The sequence below is a fragment of the Furipterus horrens genome, unplaced genomic scaffold, assembly GCF_987537825.1.
Source record: "Furipterus horrens unplaced genomic scaffold, mFurHor1.1.pri manual_scaffold_3, whole genome shotgun sequence".
Taxonomy (NCBI): Eukaryota; Metazoa; Chordata; class Mammalia; order Chiroptera; family Furipteridae; genus Furipterus; species Furipterus horrens.
Genome location: NW_028327173.1, coordinates 194,563,756 through 194,583,290, shown reverse-complemented (window position 1 = coordinate 194,583,290; position 19,535 = coordinate 194,563,756). Strand labels below are relative to the sequence as shown.

General features: G+C 39.0%; 1 protein-coding gene across 5 annotated transcripts in view; it reads right to left on the bottom strand.

Annotated features, from left to right (window-relative positions):
- NRXN3 (neurexin 3) overlaps positions 1-19,535 on the bottom strand; it is a 1,415,138-nt gene that overhangs the window by 61,183 nt on the left and 1,334,420 nt on the right. For 2 of the 5 annotated variants that reach the window (XM_090271250.1, XM_090271251.1), the window contains one exon: positions 7,518-7,537. The exons of the other annotated variants lie outside the window; for them this stretch is intronic. In XM_090271250.1, coding sequence (XP_090127376.1) covers positions 7,518-7,537 — 20 coding nt within the window. The remainder of the gene's footprint in view (positions 1-7,517; positions 7,538-19,535) is intronic. 5 annotated transcript variants of the gene reach the window in all.

Genomic DNA, 19,535 nt, shown 5'->3' with positions numbered 1-19,535 from the left:
TGAGATGTTTTGAGCTGCAGCAGCTATTCTGTGACCATGGGTAGCAAGTGTGAAGGAAAGACCAAGAGAAGACCCAACAATCTGGCTCTGTGAAATGTGCCAAACAAGCAGTTTCTTCCTCTTCAGGCTCCAGAATTCTTGTTAAGTGAGAAGACGTAGCCCTTCCTCAGTCACTGCAGGTCAAGTTTTCTGTTGCACAAACAATGAACACGATATTCATGTAGAGAGAGCAATCCAGAGAGCAGCCAGAGACAGAGGTCACGCAAAGCACTGAGCAGTCTGCTTTTGGTGCACATCAGTTCACCAAGTGGCATTTTAATATCCAAGTGGGACTTAGAACGCTGCCCAGTCACTCCGGTGCTTCGTATACCAATTCTGTGGCCCAGATAAGGGTCCAAAAGGAGTTCAAAAAAGGAGAGATGGTTTCGGAGGGGGGTAAGCAGGGAAAAACATTTTCACCTTAGTAAAAAAAAATAGTTTCCATGGAACATTTTGTTAGTACTTGCAATCAACAAGCCCCGGACTAGAGAATCCCCTCCTGCCACTGCTGTCTGCCTTGCCTCTCTCTGTTGCCTCATTACTCTTCAGGAGCAAGCCCAGACCCTCAAAGTCATTCTGAGTCCTACTCAGCATCATACCTCCAGGCACCAACCTCCTCAAGCCCAGCTCTAAAATGGTGCTCTGTTTTTTATTTCAACTGTCCTGGTTGTTTACCTGGATGAATCCTGAGGTTCTCTAACCAGACTCCCAGTCTCCACTTATCTCTCTCTCTTTCATGAACCCTAAAAAGTATCATTAGGAAAAAGAAACGAAAAACAAAAAAACAAAAAAACCAAAGCTTTCAATGTGCCACTCTCCTGGTCCAAATTTATCCCATTGCTTATCAAATAAGTCCAGACTTCAAAAAAAATTTTTTTTTTAATTCAAGATCCTCCACCTCTGGGTTCTAATGTCACTGTGTAGCCCTCTTTGTCACTACCGTGTGTCCCCGCTGCAAGCAAGTCCTCATTTCAACTGTTGAACCCATGTTTGCCATGCTTTGAATGAGCCTGATGAATTCTTGACAACGTCCTGGCTTTTAGCGCTCCTCACCCAGCTCTGTTGGTACTTCATTCCATTTATACCTGGTTAAATTCTCCAGATTCTTCTTTAGGATCCAACTGAAATAGATGTTTCACGTAGCGTTTTCCTGACCCCGATGGCTGAAAAATAAAACACTCTAGCATGCCAACTCAGCACTTCCTTCAAACTCCACTTAGTGTGCTTATTGTATTCTGACTTCTAATGCACACCTGACTTATATTTCCCTCCCTTGATTGCCAGTTGATGGAGGGAAGGGGTCTCATCTAGGAAAAAGTGTTGTGTTTAGGGTCAGAATGTACAAGTTCTGTTCCTGGGGTAGGGGCTCAGGGCAAAGGTCACAAGCACTCTGCACTCCCTACTTCTCTTCTGTAAGTGTGAGACAGTGAAGGACACCTACCTCATGCGATTGTGATGTGGAGTGGAATGAATATTAGAACTCAGAAACGTTATGGTTCTGGGGTGTTCTGTTAATATTATGACGTTACGGATTATTGGTTTGAAATCACCGCTGGACTATGACTGTGCTGGACCAGCTCTTGAGTGCACAATGTGTATTTAAATGGACAGCAGGAACTCTCGGAATGTCTGTGGATTTTAAAGAGAACCGGGCCAGGGAAGCATCGAGCTCACAGAGTGGCGTGATAGGGATGGAGAGCGAAGTGCTTCCCCTGCTTGTTGGAAGATTATTAATCCTGACCTTTTGAGGTGTCAGGAGAGGAGTACGTTTGTCTGCCGTGTGTCAAGAATGAGCTTGCTCTGAAAGAGCTTATTGGCTTTCAAGATACAAAACATCCCTTTGGTTCAGACAAGCCCATAAGCAACTAATCTTGCAATTTTACAACCATGCCCTAGGGAGTCAATTCCTCATTTGCAAGACTACAGGTTTGAAGTAAGTCAAAGATCATGTCCTATTCTGGAAATTGGGACAATTTAACATTTTAATAGACCAGTATTTTACAACAAAAGCCCAATAAATTCCCCCCAAAGGGATTTGTGTTTTGCTTGTCATTATTTCCAAGAACCTTGGCTGGGCAGAGCCCAGGAAAAATCAACCTGTGGTTCTTTGGCCACACTAGTCCTGTTTCACCTAAACCTTTAAGTGGGATTCTCTCTATAAAAGAATGAGTAAGTGTAATGGCTCTGAATAAATGCCCTGTATAATGACCGTAGCAATTATTCTGTTTGCAAGTCCCTCTGAGTCCATTAAGATAAACATCTATCTTTGAATATTTGCATTAATACACTAGACTGTTCTTCTTAGATAAATCTTACTTGAATGTTGCGCAGTTAACACAGTTTATCATCCCTTTGCTCCTGTTCCCTTCCACGCACACATTGATGCTTGTGGGGGGTGGGGTGGGCAAACCCTTAAGCAATCTTAGTCTCTAAACATTTTTAAATGCAGAATAAATATACTTTAGGGTTTAAATACCTTCATAGACTGTATACTCAAGAACACATTGGACTGGGCTCTTAATTTTCCCCATAAGTAATGCCTTACAGGCAAAGGCAATGAATGTTTGTATTTAAAATAGTTTTAATATGCTTCCAGTTGCTCAGCACACAGAGTTCCAAATGAAATCAAATTCCCTAGTTACTTTTCTATCAAAAAAGTATATCTCTTTATTTATATCATAGGATATATATATATATATAGCTGTATCTGTGTTTTAAGCTTGGGCCCCAATTTCATTATCTTTTACAGCCAAATTGGGAAAATGCTAAAGAATCCTCAGTAGTTATTCAGAACACAAGTTCTCTGCTAAGTGAAGGGCAGTGGGTGGCTTTAACTGTCCCCTGTGAGTGTCACTGGCTATAACAATGATATTGGCAGTGGTAATATAAAATTCAACAGTCAGTATTTAACAATCAGTGCAGGAGAAGAACTCTTCATCAGAACAGTCAGTGGTCATAGTATGGGAGCTGGGTACCAGAAGCTTCTGCTGTCCCAGCCCTCAATCTGCTTTATGGTGTAGTAGAGGAGAATCTTGCTGGGAAGGATTCAAATTACCTGGAAGTAGAGGACACTTGGGGTTTTGAGGTAGTAGCTATTTGCTCACTACTATTTTAACAGATTTAAATAGCTTCCATAACAAATGATGCTAAGTATCACTTCAAGGTGATACATTCATTTGTTCTAGGAACAAATTCCTTTGTATTGACAAAAATTCTGTTCAGTGGTTTCCAGAAATATTCCCAGGTATGCCAAGGAGGATGTCTCACTGGTCTTTTCTGAGCTAATGCTTCGGGGGGCGGAGGGGGGAGAACAAAACGGCATCTGAAGTGACCCCAGCCTTCAGGAAGCTTATAATTAAGTAGGTAAGTGTCTTGGATAAGTGTCCTTAAATAATAGTAAAAAGAAAAAAGGGTCTGAGGGAAGACAAATAACTTCAGACTGTAATGGCAGAGAAGAATTCATGAAGACAGTGGTCTTTGGGTTTGGCTTTGACAGAATAATAGGGTTTTAAGAGGCAGACGTGGGAACCATCTAGGTAAGTGGAGCAGATTAATGCATAGAAACAGGAAAGTAAAAGGGAGGGACCGTGGTTTGGTGTGAGCATAGGGAGAAGTTGGGGAGTAGAACAAATATACAAATATACAGTGACCCCTCACTTATCTCGGGTATTATGTTCTAGACCTCCCGCAAGAGGTGAAAACCCACCAAGTAGGAACCTTACATTTATTTTAGTATTTACTGTACAGTACCGCAAAATCCCGCGATATAGTGAAAAATCTGCAATAAATAATTAAATAAAATATTTTTAAAAATCGCGCGATACAGTGAGGCTGTGATAAGTGAACAGTGATATAGAGAGGGACTACTATACATGTATGTACATATGTATATTTATAGATGTGAAGCCTGTCCAGAAAAAGTCCAGCCATTGTTAATATAATGAGAATGGTTTGTGCAACACTGATGTAACCTGGCAGCCAGGTTTGGATTGGAATGTACATGTGTGAACAATGACGACTTCACTGTGCTAGGCAGTGGGGGCAATAGATGCCGTTGAGTGAGCATGTGCATCGTGTGGCCATTGCATTCAAAATGACTGAGTGAGTAGAGCAACAGATCTGCATCAAATTTCATGTTAACATTCCTCCACAGAAACTATTCAGATGACTCAGAAGGCTGCAGCTATGGGCAACTGGTGATTGGCAGCTTCATCACGACAACATGCCCTCTCATGCATTATGTCTCCTGCAGAGATTTTTTGGGAGACATCAAATCACCCAGTTGACTCGGCCCCCTCTACAGCCCAGATTTGTTGTCCTGTGATTTCTGGCTTTTCTTCAAAACTAAAATCACCTTTGAAAGGGAAGAGATTTCAGACTGCCAATAATATCCAGTAAAATATGATGGGGCAGCTGATAGTGATTACGAGAACTGTGTGAGATCCCAAGGTGCCTGCTTTGAAGGGGACTAAGGTGTTATTGTCCTATGTACAAAGTTTGTTGTATCTTCTTCAATAAATGTCTCTATTTTTCATATTACATGGCTGGATACCTTCTGGACAAACCTTGATACACACACACACACACACACACACACACACACACACTCACATTCATGTATGCAGAGGGAAGAAGGAAGAGTAAGAGTGGGGGAAAGGGAGAGACTGAAAAGACAGACATGAGAGGCATTGGATGACACCAAGGAAACCCACCGCTATTACTTGACAAACAAACCAAATCCAATGTGCCAGCAAAGTGATCTTTTGACACAAGTGCCAGCACAAGCTATTTGTTTAACCCCAGCTGAATGAGGTTATTGCTGTACACACTTCAGAAATGAAGGGAATGCCAGTTTCCACCTCTGCTTCAGTGGGGCCTCTATGAGAAGGTGGAAGCCTTATGAAGGATTTTCCCTTCCGTGGGTAAGAACTCTACCATTTTGAAATTCACCTGCAGGCTTTTTCTGTCTTCCCACAGAATAAAATGTCTAGCCTCAGAGACCGTCAATGAAGCCCTGCAGCATCACTTTCAGAATATGATTCAATGCCATACATTCAGAATGGCCATGTTCATGCCTGTCTGCATGTCCGTGTGCAGGTGCATGTGTGTGCGTGCATAAGTGTGAGAATAACAAAAACATGAAAGGGACAAAGTGAGTTTTAACAGCCCAATAGCTTCCCAGCTGGGACATACTTTACGAAGAGAAAGTTACATAAAAGAAACTTGGGCAGCTTTAAACACCATCTGGACCATGCTGTGCTCATCTGAGCTTTACATGCTTTTTTTAAAAAAAGCAACACAATAAAAAGTACCTACGAATACAACTAGAGAGGAGATTTTTTGATTCTTAGGAGATCAGATGCCTTTGACTTCAAACACTGCGGCGTGTTGCCTTTAGTCCTACTTGATACAGAAATATTTTTTTTTTCTTTTTTAAGTAGCTAAAAGAGCCCGCTTAAGTTGAGTCCTAATTTGAGGGGAAAAAAAGGTGTGCAATAATAAACCCAGTGTCTTTTAAATATTATTTAGAGAGATCTCCAAATAACTCAATTGCCTTCTCTAGTATTCAGAGGTATGCCTCCCAAACCCCATAGGTAAAACACTGGCATTATTTATCCTAAGGAAGAAAAGCAAAGGCAATAATGCTAAAGCATAGAACTGAACCCAGGACTAAAACAACAGGGTGATAAGCATGAGCATACCAGGTCTTCCATTTTCTTACTTTTATAGTCAGAGTCAAGGCTGGGATTGAAAAAAAAATCCTTACCTCCTCACCCACACATATATTTGTTGATTTGAAGAGAGGGTTGTAGAGAGAGAGGGAGGGGGAGAAGAAGAGATTGATGGAGGAGAGAAACAAACAATTGACTCCCATAAGTGCCCCAAGTAGGGATTGAACCTGCAACATCATTTTGGAGCACGGGTCAGTGCTCCAACCAACCATTTTATGGGTAGAAAGGTTTTTGATTCTTGTTTGGGTTTTTCAGTTGAACAAGATTCCTTTTCCATCTTTTACACAAGACATTAACACATTTCAAGGAGAGAGGTTTGAGGAAGGGTTTAATTGTATCCTTTTATTAAGACGGAGAGTAATATTTTCTCTCAGGAGACAACTTTCATGAGAAGTTTTAATTGCCAAGACTCACAGCACCCTGTCAGATCATTTTTATTTTCTTTTTGCATTAAAACGGAGATGAGATTACTGAGTGAATCAAGGAAAGGAGTCAGGATTCCTACTTGCCTTGCAAAGTGAATGCTAAGGCTTAATCAGCTAAATTCAAGAAAACACAAACAGCTTATGCTAAAGGAAATTCTAAAGATATGTGTGCTCTTATAAATTTGCATAATCACATGTAGGCAATAACTTTCTTTTGATCACATTTTCATTGTTTAAAAAAGTTACTCAAAGCCTGTTTAAGAAACTGCATGGCATCCAGACAAAATAATTTCCTTTGAAATTTTTAAGAATTGCTTTCTTTGGATGGGGTTGAAAAATGCTTTGAAATTTCTTTTCAGTGAGTGTCAAAATAGTGAGGTTATAGAGCTGAAACAATGAGATTTTGGAAAATACAGTGCTCTGCACCATAAACAATACCATTTGGTCTTCAAGGGGCAGGAAAAGAGTGGAGCCATAAACAGACACTGAGTCCATTGTAATGCAAGCTATCTTTTTTCTTTGTTATTTTTTTTTTTTAAATCCTCATCCGATTCATCAAAAAAGCAATATGGGACATTTCAATTTCTTTTCTCGCTTAATAGCAGTAATGACCTTCTGGTTCAAACATTTCTTCCTAGTTAATGATCAGTTCTCTGAAAGGCTGGGTAACAAAGACCTGATGCCTAGTCACTAACTGCCAATTAACATCTACTTTATCAGTTAGGGCTGTTTAAATATAATAAGACATATGCCAAGCTATCCACAGAGGGATGGATACCAAAATCATATCATTAAAAACACACTTCCATCAAGGCAAAGCTCTCAGGACATTTATGCTATCACAGCAGTCATTTTACTGGAAGGTAGGCAAGTAGCAGTGTGTCCCCTTGTTTCAATTCTCAGCAGAGGGACCTCGCCTAGAGAACACAAATCCCCTTTTCCCCCCTGGTCTGTGAACACTGGACACCATGCAGAGACTTAAAGAGGACACTTCAAGGAGGAGCTGCTGAATCTAAGCGCTGCCCTGCACATGGGACCGTAATCCTTATCTCTTTGGCTCAGGGTGGACCTCCTACAATTGTCATACTGTAGGACAGAATCAATCTCAGAAAAAAATTCAAATTCAGGTAATTACTCCCATGGACTTCTCACTTCAGGCTTAATTAGATTCAATTTCTTAGTTATATATTACAGTCAGTTCTTCAGCACTCCCAGGCACTATTGTGGAAACTGGGAAACTGTTGGCTAAAGGTTTCCAGACCATTGTTTTTAAGACTTTAGAGCTATTATGTAACAGATGACAAATATCACTATCATATACCAAGTCTGTGTTGTCTTTTACTGTCCCCAAAGATTCCAATGTATGCTGAAATAAACAAAATTAATATCGCCCATCATGGTATTCCCTATGTTAGCCCTGTCAAATGAGTGACATTGTTCTAAAAATCTTCATGGATCATAATAATCATACTTCTCATTTGTATAGGTATTTTACTCTCTTATAGTCTTTCCATATGATGAGATTTCTATCACAGCTAGTCAGAGGTCACACTCTGACTGGCCTTCACACAGACGGTACCAAACCCAGGTCTTGTGGCTTCCACCTACTATTTTTGCATTGTAACTCTAGACTTATGGTTCATGGACTTAAATCTGGCTCATGGCTACCAAAGAGAAGAGAGGGGAGTACTTAATATCTTCTAAAGTTTAGTCATCTTATTATTAAAGCTTCCCTGAGCTTTCCACTTTCAGTGACAACTTGTTTAAAAATATGTCCTTTAAGGAAATAGAAACACATTATTTATAGCACAGTGCATGATACTTTCAAGGTACAGAAGAATTTTCAAGCTGTGGAAGGAGTCCAAAGGTGGTCAGCCACTACTGGTTATGAATGAAGCAAATTTGTTCTTGTGCAGTGAATGCATTCAGCAAGATTCTTCCTCTGCAACAAGGCAGGTAAAATGGAAATCACATTACTCCAAAACATGTGAATGAAACTCTGCAATATTTAAGAAGCCTTTTCTTTATCACCTTTCCATTTATAATGAAATAGACAAAAAATATGTTTTGATAAGTAACACCAGTAAAACAAGAATGATCCTGAATTCTTGCCATCAGCAATATAAGCACTTTGGTGGTTAAAGGGTGGGAATCAGAGGTGCATAGACAGCTGCTTTCATAGCAGTGAGTCCACTTTGTATCCTGAGTCACACAAAACACCGGTGGGTGTCAGTCCTTACAGAGCTTCACTGTGTTGCTGCTCCAGACTGAAAAAAGAGAATGGATCAAGTGAAATGCAGCTACTTCTGGATGCTGTGTATGATGAGACAGTAGATCAGAGTGCTAGAACCCAAAGAACCAAGGGCATAACATAAAATCTTCTTGTCCACATACCTCCATGGAGCGTGAATAAAGGATTGAATGCTAAAGTCTGATGTGGCACAGTGACAGATGTCACTGTGACAGATGTCAGCTCACTATCTTCCTTTCCTGGCTCCTTGCACCCTTCAGCATATCAGATAAATTACCATTCATTTTGGTCTTACTCTTTTTCCCATATCACACCACCACTGACTTCTCTACTTTATATCTCTTCTTCACAAAAAAATACATTTTTATTTCCTTAGTCATAGGCCAGTCATTTGAATTGGATCAACCAACCTATGGTATATAGTTTGGCTAGTGATCAGGAATTAAATAACTAAGTGGATAGGCAAAAACACTGAATATCAAGAACAAGGAGAAATAACTCTTCAGCATCTAATAAGATAAAATTATACTGACCTCTAAAGTAATGGGGTTAATTTACAAAACAGAAGCAGATCTTTATTTAGTTTTAAGACTTTGTAGCAATTATTGTTTTTAAAAGCAAGTTTATGTTCTGAACCAGAAATTTCAATGTGTTTGAATTTAAAGAGAGAGATGCACCTCACGCAAGAGTCAAGGTAATACAGAGCTTTGCTAAAGGAAACATTTTCCACAAGATTTTTGAGGTGGTAAATGATACAGATGCAGCTCAATTTAGTACATTTCCACCTTTTGGGGCAGTGAAATGACCTCGAGGCATGTAAGATCCTGAACTGAAGTCAGGTGACTCTAATGATAATTTTCTAAGATAGCAAAGATGTAAAAGTCTTTATACCAGCAACAGTCTAACAAAGGGTTTTTAGGATATTTATATGAGATTGTGTTGGGCCCAGCTCAATACATATAGTAAAGATTTTGTAATTATTAAATAAGTCAGTATAGATTTGAAGGCAGTATATAAACTAAGAGGCATAAAAATTGAGTAGTAATCTCAAAATGGATAGCAAAGAAATAACAAAGAAATAATTAGTTCCTTAAAAAAAGTGTTTGTGAATTGTTTGATTGTCTCCAAAGGCCAGAGTATCTGTGGAGACATTAGTATACATTAGTATACATTTTGTTCTTTGGAAGTCAATAGGAGTATAAAATTGTAGACCCCCCCCTTATAAATATGTTACAAAGAGAGATAAAATCTAAATCACAGAGGCCAACGAATGCATGTTGCACATGGTGTTGCCCTATTAAGAAATAAGAAATACCCTAGTCTATTCTAGACCAGTGATTTTGAACCCTTTTCATCTCATGGCACACATAAACTAATTACTAAAATTATACAGCACTCCAAAAAATATGCATTTGCTGATCTGATAAAACATAGGTATAATTTTGATCCATTCACACCAGGCGGCTATTGTTGTGTTGGCTGTTGTCTTTTATTTTTTTATTTTTTTTTTATTTGACAGTCTAAGGGAAAAGAGGTCAGTGCCCCTGACTAAATAGTCAGGCATTGATTTAAAAATTCTTGCAGCACACTGGTTGAAATAGTTTTTCTAGACTAACAGCTCGGGATGCGACAGACGTCTGTAGGACCGATGGGTGAGCGTAATAGGGAAGCTTGCCTGAAAATCTGTGGTGAGAGTTGATGGGATAGAAGGCAGAGAGAGGGCCCAGAGAAGGTCTGTGCATCTACAGAGAGCAGCTTTGTAGGTAGAGGACACGGCTGCAGAGATTATGTGTTTTTCAACAAAAGCCTCAAAGTCCTAACAGAAGAGAATCTGATAGTTCCAAAGATCCAGAGACAAGCTTAAGTCTCTACATAGGAAAAAAGAGTTGCAGGGTGAATTTATTTAAAGCAACTACAGTAAAAAAAATCAATAACAATTGAATGCTATTTATTAAGTACTTACTGTGTGCCAAGCACTGTGCTAAATAGTTTATGCATTCTCCCTGAAGTAAATTATACCATTTATGAGTCGCATAAGAGGAAACTGAGATTCAGAGAGCTCGAGAACGTACAAGCAGTAAGTAGCAAATCTCCACTTTCAGACCCAGATTTGCCTGGTTCCAAAGTCCTTCACTGAACCACTAAGCCACGGTCAGAGACAGTGTAGTAAGGTCAAGAAGTATGTGAAAGGGGCTTTAAACTTGGGCAAATCGGAGAGAGTGACATGATTCTTATGGGGCTCAGGTATAAATTAGCATCACTAAACAAAAATGTATAGGCAGTCAAATTTGTACTTTGAACTAGACAACATGAGAATATGTACAGACTACGTATAGACCTGAGAATCTATGTGTATACACTTCATTTGAGCATTTTCCCATACATCTTCCTACCCCTTTTTTTGAAAGGGCTGCTTTACGTGGTCTACAAATAACAAAGCAAAATACTTCTCCATTATTTAACGTAAATAATAGAAACTGCAGCTGACATATTTTTTTTTTCAGGTTACCTACTCTATTCCCTACCATTTTCCTGCCAGGCTGTAAAACCTCAAGGCAGCAGCATGTTTCACACCACCAGTCTGACATCAATTCAGTCAGCCTTATCTGACACCTTTTCTACGTGCAGGACATTCACTCATTAAAGGGGTGTATGTGCCAGGCACTGGAAAGGAGGTTTATCGAAAAGTTAGAGAGTGTAGAGAAAGCCTGAGTCTGGGGTAGGGTAGATTTTGAGGAAAGTTCTTAGTTTTTTGAACCATGAAATAGATATAGTGAATTGTTAAGTCACAAGTCTTCTGGGAAGAGAGATATGATTGTAAATACCATCAATCTTGGGATATAATCTTTTAAAGTGTTTCCAATGTTGTCAACAACAACAACAACAAAAAAAAAATTTAAAAATAATTTAGACATTCCAATATTTCCTGAACTAATTAAGGAGACTCTCGATGCCTAAAATTCCAATTCCAGTAGCTTGGGACCATAAAAGCCATTCTGCTGAGTCAAAAACTTTGGATTTTTTAGTGATTTTAAATAAACACTCTTCAAAATAGAAACAGATCAAGAAATCCATGTCCATCCATCAATCTCTTCATCCATCTACAAAGTAATTTTTACCTGGGATATACTCTTCAACTCCATCCTCTCCATTATTTTAGGGTTTACATGCCAGATATTGCTTCCAGCAAAAATATTCTTTCTTCTTTCCAATACTATGTTCTGTTTCTTACACTACTTTTTCAAGGGTATTTTCAATTTCCCACGAACTCTATTTCCCAACACATACCTGTATCTCAACCCTGCCTAAATCTCTATCCCAGGCTCCTGTTTGAATTATGATATGGAGAAAGTCTTTTTTAAAAAAACACCCTGGATCTATAGACATGGGAAAGGCAGCTCAAGTTAGGAGCAGTAGCTGCAATGTAGTGCATGTGCCTTTTTTATTCCATACTTTCATGAAGGAGACAGAATAGTCTGCATCTTTCATCTGGTTAGTTTTCATAAGAGGTTAACAAAAAATTAGATTAAGATAAAGAAATAGCTAAGACAGCATGCTCTTTATTACAGTCTATGCTGCGGGAGTCCAGATACCCCTTCTCCAAAGATTATTCTCTTGTCTCCTGCCTACATTACCTTCTGACAAAAACAAACTTGGGGGTGCAGGGGTGGGAAGGTAAAAAGAGAGAGAGGAGCTGGAGAGCAAGAGAACAAAAATGTAATTGCCTGACTATCAGCTCCACTATCATAATTACTTTCAAACTCTGACATGAGTTGAATCAGATGAACAACCAAATCAATTTTTGCAGTTGGCGATCAGTACATTCTTAGCTTATAAATTAAAATGTCACCACTGGAGTACAAAATGATGCCTCCTCTGGGTTCCTCAGTAATGTTGGGAAGAAGAGAGGAGCTTCCTTCTTCATGCCTTTCACACTTTTCTGCTCTTAGCCTCTGACCACATTCTTTGCCTTCTCAGTCCTCACATCTGTGTCAATGCAGAGGGCCCCTTCATATCACATAATTCTATATAGAGACCTCAGTTCTATGCATGAGAGAAGTGTATGAACTATGGGGCAATATAAACAGCATAAACAGACAATCTTATATGATATATGATATCCAGAAGGTAAAGGAAGAGATAACCATGTCCACAGAGAACCTGAAGGACTGCAAGAAGAAATGTTGACATTGAAGAGGTTACTGCTCTGATTTTGCAATGTGACAGTCACATGATCACAAAGCCTGTGACCTTATTTAAATAAAAGAAGCATGGATCACAAACCACACTGGTGCATTAAAAACTTTATAGACTCAGTTTGGTAAATATTTACTGAGTACCCAATCTGTGCCAGATACTATGTACAACACTGTAGGTCCAAAGCACCAGTCCCCATCATTAAGCATTTCATAGTGTAGGATGCAGAGAGATTGATTGAATGTAATTTTAATATGACTGATGTATGTTACTAAGGCAGAATAAATAAATCTCCATAGGAACAGAGGAGAGGGGTAATTAACTCTGAAAACTGCACTGAAAATGTGATTTTTGAGTTGGTCCTTTAAGCTGTCAGTTCTTGTTAGCACAGTCCCACTCCATCTGCCCCCACATTTTATGCATTTATTTATCCACTCACACTCATTCCATTACTCATTCATTCATTCCTTAACTATTCATAAAGCACCTCCTAATTGCGAGGCTCAGTATTAGGACCCAGACTATAATGACAACTCAGCACAGTCAGTTCTGGAGCAAGTGATGGAGTGTGTCATTTGCCATCTACTGATTTAGAAATAACCTCAGCTGTGGCTACCACATGTGTATATACTGAATCAGCATGCTTGGAATCAGACAAACCTCAAAACTTAGCCCTTATACTGAGGTTCATACTATGAGATCCCTTCACTGACTTAGCTAGAATGTCTGCTTGGTGCCTAATTGCCCCTTCATTCATACACTTCCCCTAGGTCCTACCATCATCTTTCTCATTCTGACCTGGGATGGTAGGGTGGATACCTGAAACTCTAGCTCTGAAATACAGCTGACATATGAACTTGGCCTCCTATTCAATTCATACTGGATTCTGTTTCTGGTTTATCTCACTTAGAGCCTCATCCTCTAGTTCAGAAACTTGCCTGGCTTTTTCTTGCATCCATACTAACCTTATTCTCCAGGAAGAACTTTGGATTGAGTCTCACCTACATTATATTGGTTACCTATGAATAACCTTATCATTATCTGGCACTAAGAATCACCCCTAAATCCATATCTTACTACCTGAATGAGAAATTGGATGACTACAGACAATTAGTTATCACTGAGTTGATCCTGGATTTGATATGTTTGTGGAGGTTGTTCAGGTTGCCTAGAGTTGTCCTTAGAGTCAAAATCTCCCCTTCTTCCATTAGTGAGAATACTCAACTTTAGCATGAGTACCAAAATATATAAACATTATTTTATTGTTCTATATATTAAATATCCTATAATGATATTGAATACAAAACAGAACTATGCACAATCCTATACAAAAGCTACCTAAATGTAAATCTGCATTGGTTATGACATAAACAGTCACAGAATTATACATTGTATTACTACCCCAGAACAACACTCACTTTCTCTTCATATTATATTCCTTCTTTAGAAGTAAATACAGGAGTAATCAAGTATCTAAGTCACCACTTCATTCAACAATTTCACTGCTGAGAAAAACAAACACCCACCCACCCACCCCCCCCCCCCACACACACACACACACACACACACACATATATATATATACATACATATATATATATATCATATATATAAAATATGTAATACATATTAGTAGTCTGTCCAAAAGATATCCAGCCATGTAATATGAAAAAAATAGAGACATTTATTGAAGAAGATACAAGATACAAGAAACACTGTGCATAGGACAATGATGCCCCGGTCTCCATCAAAGTAGGCACCTTGGGACCTCACACAGTTCTCCCAATCACCATAAGCTGTCTGTCCAATTGTATCGTCCTTAATCTCGTAAATTATCTGAAATCTCTTCCCTTTCCAAGGTGATTTTTGTTTAGGGAAAAGTCAAAAGTCACAGGGTGCCAAATCTGGGCTATAGCAGGGCTGAGTCACCTGGATAATTTTATGTTTTACAAAAAAACTCTTCATGAGATGTGATGCATGAGTGGGCACATTGTCATGATGAAGCTGCCAAGCACCAGTTGCCCATAGCTGCAGCCTTCTGAATCCAAATAGTTTCTGCAGAGGAATGTTCATGTTTAATGCAAAATTTGATGCAGATTTGTTGATCTACTCTCTCAGCCATTTTGAATGCATGGCCACAAGGTACACATGCTCACTCAATGGCATCTACTACCTTCATGGATTAGTACGGTGAAGTCATCATTGTTCAGGCATGCGCATTCCAGTCCTGTTTCCTTGGCTGCCAGGTTACATCAATGTCTCACAAACCATTCTTGTTATATTAACAATGAGTGGATGTTTTCTGGACAGACATCTTGTATTTTAATTCACTTCCTGTTCCTTCCCTACATATCATGAGTCACAAACCATCCTTCCCACAACATCACCAAATGCTGCCCTCCCATACTTGCCCTCCTTTATCCTGTAATAAACTCAGAGAGCATAGACCATCTAGTGAAATTGAAGCATCAGTCATTTAGTTAACACTGCTTGAATGCAACTGATAATAGCATAACACATAATATGTATAGAAACCACATGTGCACTATTATTTACATAGAAATAATAACAATTTAGACAGGTTTTTCCACCTGATCTCGCAGCAAAGGGTCTGTGAAGGCAAGTACATTAGGAGACTGAATATGCTGTAACTGAGTTTGATAATGCAAAAGACAGTCTGACCTTGGATTTCTGATAATAATGCAATGTCTAAGATCCTAAAACTAGTTTCAATCATTGATCTACCTCTTTTTTTATCTTGAGGTCTTTCAGATTCATGGGGAAATCTAAAAAAAAAAAAAACAAAAAAACCACATGCACACATGCACACACACACACACAGCCATATAGTACTTATTTTATAGAGATGAGAAAGAGGAAACTAATTTGCTTTGGGGTAAGAAAGATAGCCACAGGCTGGCAGGACCCTGGATGACATCACCATTGACCTGCTCTCTGTATTTCAAAGTTTTCAAGGAAACCCTTAGCAAATACGGCATAATCACTTAAGATTATAAACATCAACTTAAAGGATTACAGACACTGAATAAACTCAAAAAGTCAATACTGGGAAAGGTCATAATGATGGACACATAAACCATGCCACTAATCTCTTCCGTTAGCATCTTATAAGCTTTATATCACAGATCACATAAAGTACTCCAGGGTCTCTCTTTTCTGAATCGTCTCTAGAATGTATTCCTGCCAACGGGCCTTTTTTGCCAGGCCCAATTTCCCTCAGTTGAATTATGCATATGTGGAGTTTTCATTAATTAATTAATCATTTTAATTAATTAATTAATCAATCCATTCATAATTTCAAGAAATATTTATTGAGCCATTATGTGTTAGATCTAGAACTTAGAGGTCAGTGAAATACAGTAATTAAGACTTAAAATTCTGATGCAGTCTACCTGGGTTCAAATTCATACTTCATCACCTACTAGCTGTGTAACTTTGGGTGAGTTATTTAATGTTTCTATTCTTTCAGTTTTATCATCTGTAAAATGGAGACTGTCATGGGAATTAATGGGTTAATACATATAAAATTCTTTGGACAGTGCAAGGCACATGGTAAGCACCCCAAGAGGCTGACAAATTTATTGATGATCATGTTAGTTCTTAAGAGGAAACCCAAACTAATGAAACCATTATACCCAAATATCACTGGTATTTATTCCTCCTATGGCACTGTCAAAGGTAAGTACATGGTGTTATGAGAACATATGAGCGGGACATTAGATCCAGTCAGGTAACTGGGGGAAGTGTTTCTTAAGTAAAAAATAATTGAGCTAAGACCAGAGGGATCAGAGGAATAAATAGGCAAGAGTGACAGGGAGAAAAAGAATTCTATGTAAACAGAAAGTGCAGAAAGACCATTGTCATAGGGCAGCAATGTGGCCCATGAGCAAAGCTCTTGGAAAGTCAGTATGGCAGGAGAAGGGGGTGGGGGTTGGGAGGAAGAAGGCAAGCCTGGGGAGGAAGAAGATGAATGGGGCTGGAGACAGGTTGTACCAGATCTTGTAGGCCATAGTGAGGACTTAGTCTTATCGAAGAGTAACAGGAAGACACTGAGGTGGTTTTTACAGGTGGGAACAAGAATTTATACTGAGGTTCCAGTTCAGTGCTCATTAAAAGACCAAGTGAGCAAGTGGTGTGACAATGCCATAGAGATTAAGGGCCTCTGTCACTGCCACTTCTGGTGATGTTACCCAGCCTCATTTCCCACTACTCTTCAGCTTGCACCCCACCTCCAGCAAAGCCAGACTAGTCGCTATTCCAGGTGACCCACACAAATTGACCACTGCATTCTGCACACATGACTCCATCTGCCAGCATTGCTCTTCTTCCTCTGGCCTGCCTGCTAACCCATGCTGGTCCTCTGTGGCACAGCTTCCACACCAGTGATAACATGGCACTGGCTGCAGTCAGTACTCAAGATATGCTTGCACCAATGGGTCGGTCCTCGTTCGAATATGGTGGTCCTAGACAGCAGTGGCTTGCCCGGGGGCTAAGAAATTCTTGTGAGACCGCATATGCTCACAGCAAGGAAGCTGGCAAGAAACTTCTACTTTTTCAAGTTCCTTGTTTCAAAAATTCTTGTAAAATCAGTCTATTTTAAAACATTAGTCATATTCTAGTGCTGTGGTTGAAATCCCTGGTTGTGAGAGTCAGTTCTCTGTCTTTACTATATCTGAGGCATTGCTTTTTTCTTTTCCTTTTTTTTTTCTAATTTGACCCAATCCCACAGAACTCAGAGTCGGGGAGGTCCTTGCCCAGTGGTCATGTCTATCAGATTAGATGCAATTACTCTCTATATGAGAGGACTTGGACTTTGCTCCTGTCTGATCATAGGATTGCAGCTCAGGAACAGATTTTTGAAAAGATAAGTGTCTCTCAGGGATGTCAGAGAGCTCATTGACAAATAAGATGCAGATGACCTTTGGCATGCTTCGTTAAGCATGTCAACATGAACTCATATTACTCCAGTCACTAGATAATTTGGCAGCCACTGCTCTCAGAGGAAAAGCCCATTCCTGGAGGCAGAGAGGCAACTCACATCAAATAGCTGCATTAAAGTGGACACCATATGGGTTCTGTTATCCTGACAAAATAATTAGACAAGCACACAGAAAGATTGTACTAGGATACTTGGTGCAGGCCTTTTTTTATAATAATAATAATAATAATAATAATAATAATAATAATAAATAAAAACATTAGAAATAGCCCAAGTAGCCCAAGTAGCCAATAATAGGGAATTGATTAACTAAGAATGAAGAATAAAAAATGTGCCTGAATATAGGTATACAAATATGCATCTGTGTTTAAAAATTGATTATATATATATATATATATATATATATATATATATATATATATATACACTACTACTATGAAACCTGCTTTTTTCCCCAATTCACATTGCATTGGGAACATCTTTACATGCCAATGCATATGTGTATAGTTATTGAAATCAAATTATATGACCATATGAACACTGATGTATTTAAAACTAGAAGTTCATGGAACTTTTTGGATTTAAAATGGGGAATGTAAAAAGTATTAGAAGTTTTTATTTTATTTCCTAACTGGCCATGTTGACCATGTAATCTCACAGTGCAGAGAGGGTGAGGCCCCAGCTGGAATGATCCTACATGGGGCTCTCATGACTTATAAGCGGGGAATCATTCATATGGGCAACATTGAATTACCCAGCACTAATCTATTTACTGAAGACATAATAAGGAAAGAGATAACAGTATGATGGAGGAAGCAGTAAATAAATGGGCAATCTTTTATACTAGAGCATGGTGAGGGTATTATGAGGGACTTGTCTGTTGTATTCTCCCCTCACAGCAGCACAGCAGCCACCATAAATGGGATAGTACTGCAACACAAAGGATTTCTGCAAGAGTAAATGAGCCAAATGAATGCAAAGTGCCCCTGTTAGTAACTGGAATACGGAAAATGTTCAACAAAGAGTAGAAAGAGAAAAGGAAACAAGCTGTTTTGTTCAAAAAGGAGGAGAGAGCATGTGTGAAGGTACTGAGAGTGGAAGTTTGGTATAAAGGTGGAGTTTGCAGGATTTAGATAAGTGACATGCTTAGGGACATTTTTTCTTCTATTTTTATGTTCAGCCATAGTTCTTTGCTCGTGCTTCCTACTGTATAAATCCGCAACACTATCTGATAGGTTGGAGGTGAACTTCCTATGCAGCTAGAAATATGGTATTATATGCATATTTGCCCCATGTCAGCAGGTTGAAGCATAGACATTCCATTCAACTTGCTAAAATGATTTAGACAAGACTGTTGATCTTAAATGATTTATAGTTGTGTGTGTGTATGATGTGCGTGCGTGTGTGTGTATAAATATTGGAAGAAGATATAAAAGTGAGGAAGGCAAGACCAATTCACAATGCACAATTAAAAATATCACAATTTTAATACCAAATAGAGAATAAAATAAAATAAAGACAGTCCAAAAGTGTCAAGGAAAATGGTTTTCCAGACTTTGAAGGATTTCACAGATGGACTAGGATAAGTGCTGCCTTGAGACCAGGTTTACACAGATGAATGAAACTGCATGTTTTAATCCCATACTTTTTGGCCTAGAGAAAGTCACTCAGCTAATTGTTGAATTCAACATGCCGTCCAAAGTTCTCTGCATATCAGTAACATCAAAGTGTATAAGGAAATACTCTATTACTGTCAGCTCTCTTTCCTAAAGCTCAGAGGATGAAGGAATGGGGTCTGGAAAAAAGAGGGAAGCATGATTTATTAGGTGATTCTAAATGTCACGGTAGTGGGTTCCATCCCCCGAGAAACCCTGATTCCAGGGCCTGAGATAAAGCATCAGGCAAGATAAACAATGAAGCAGCTCTCTCGT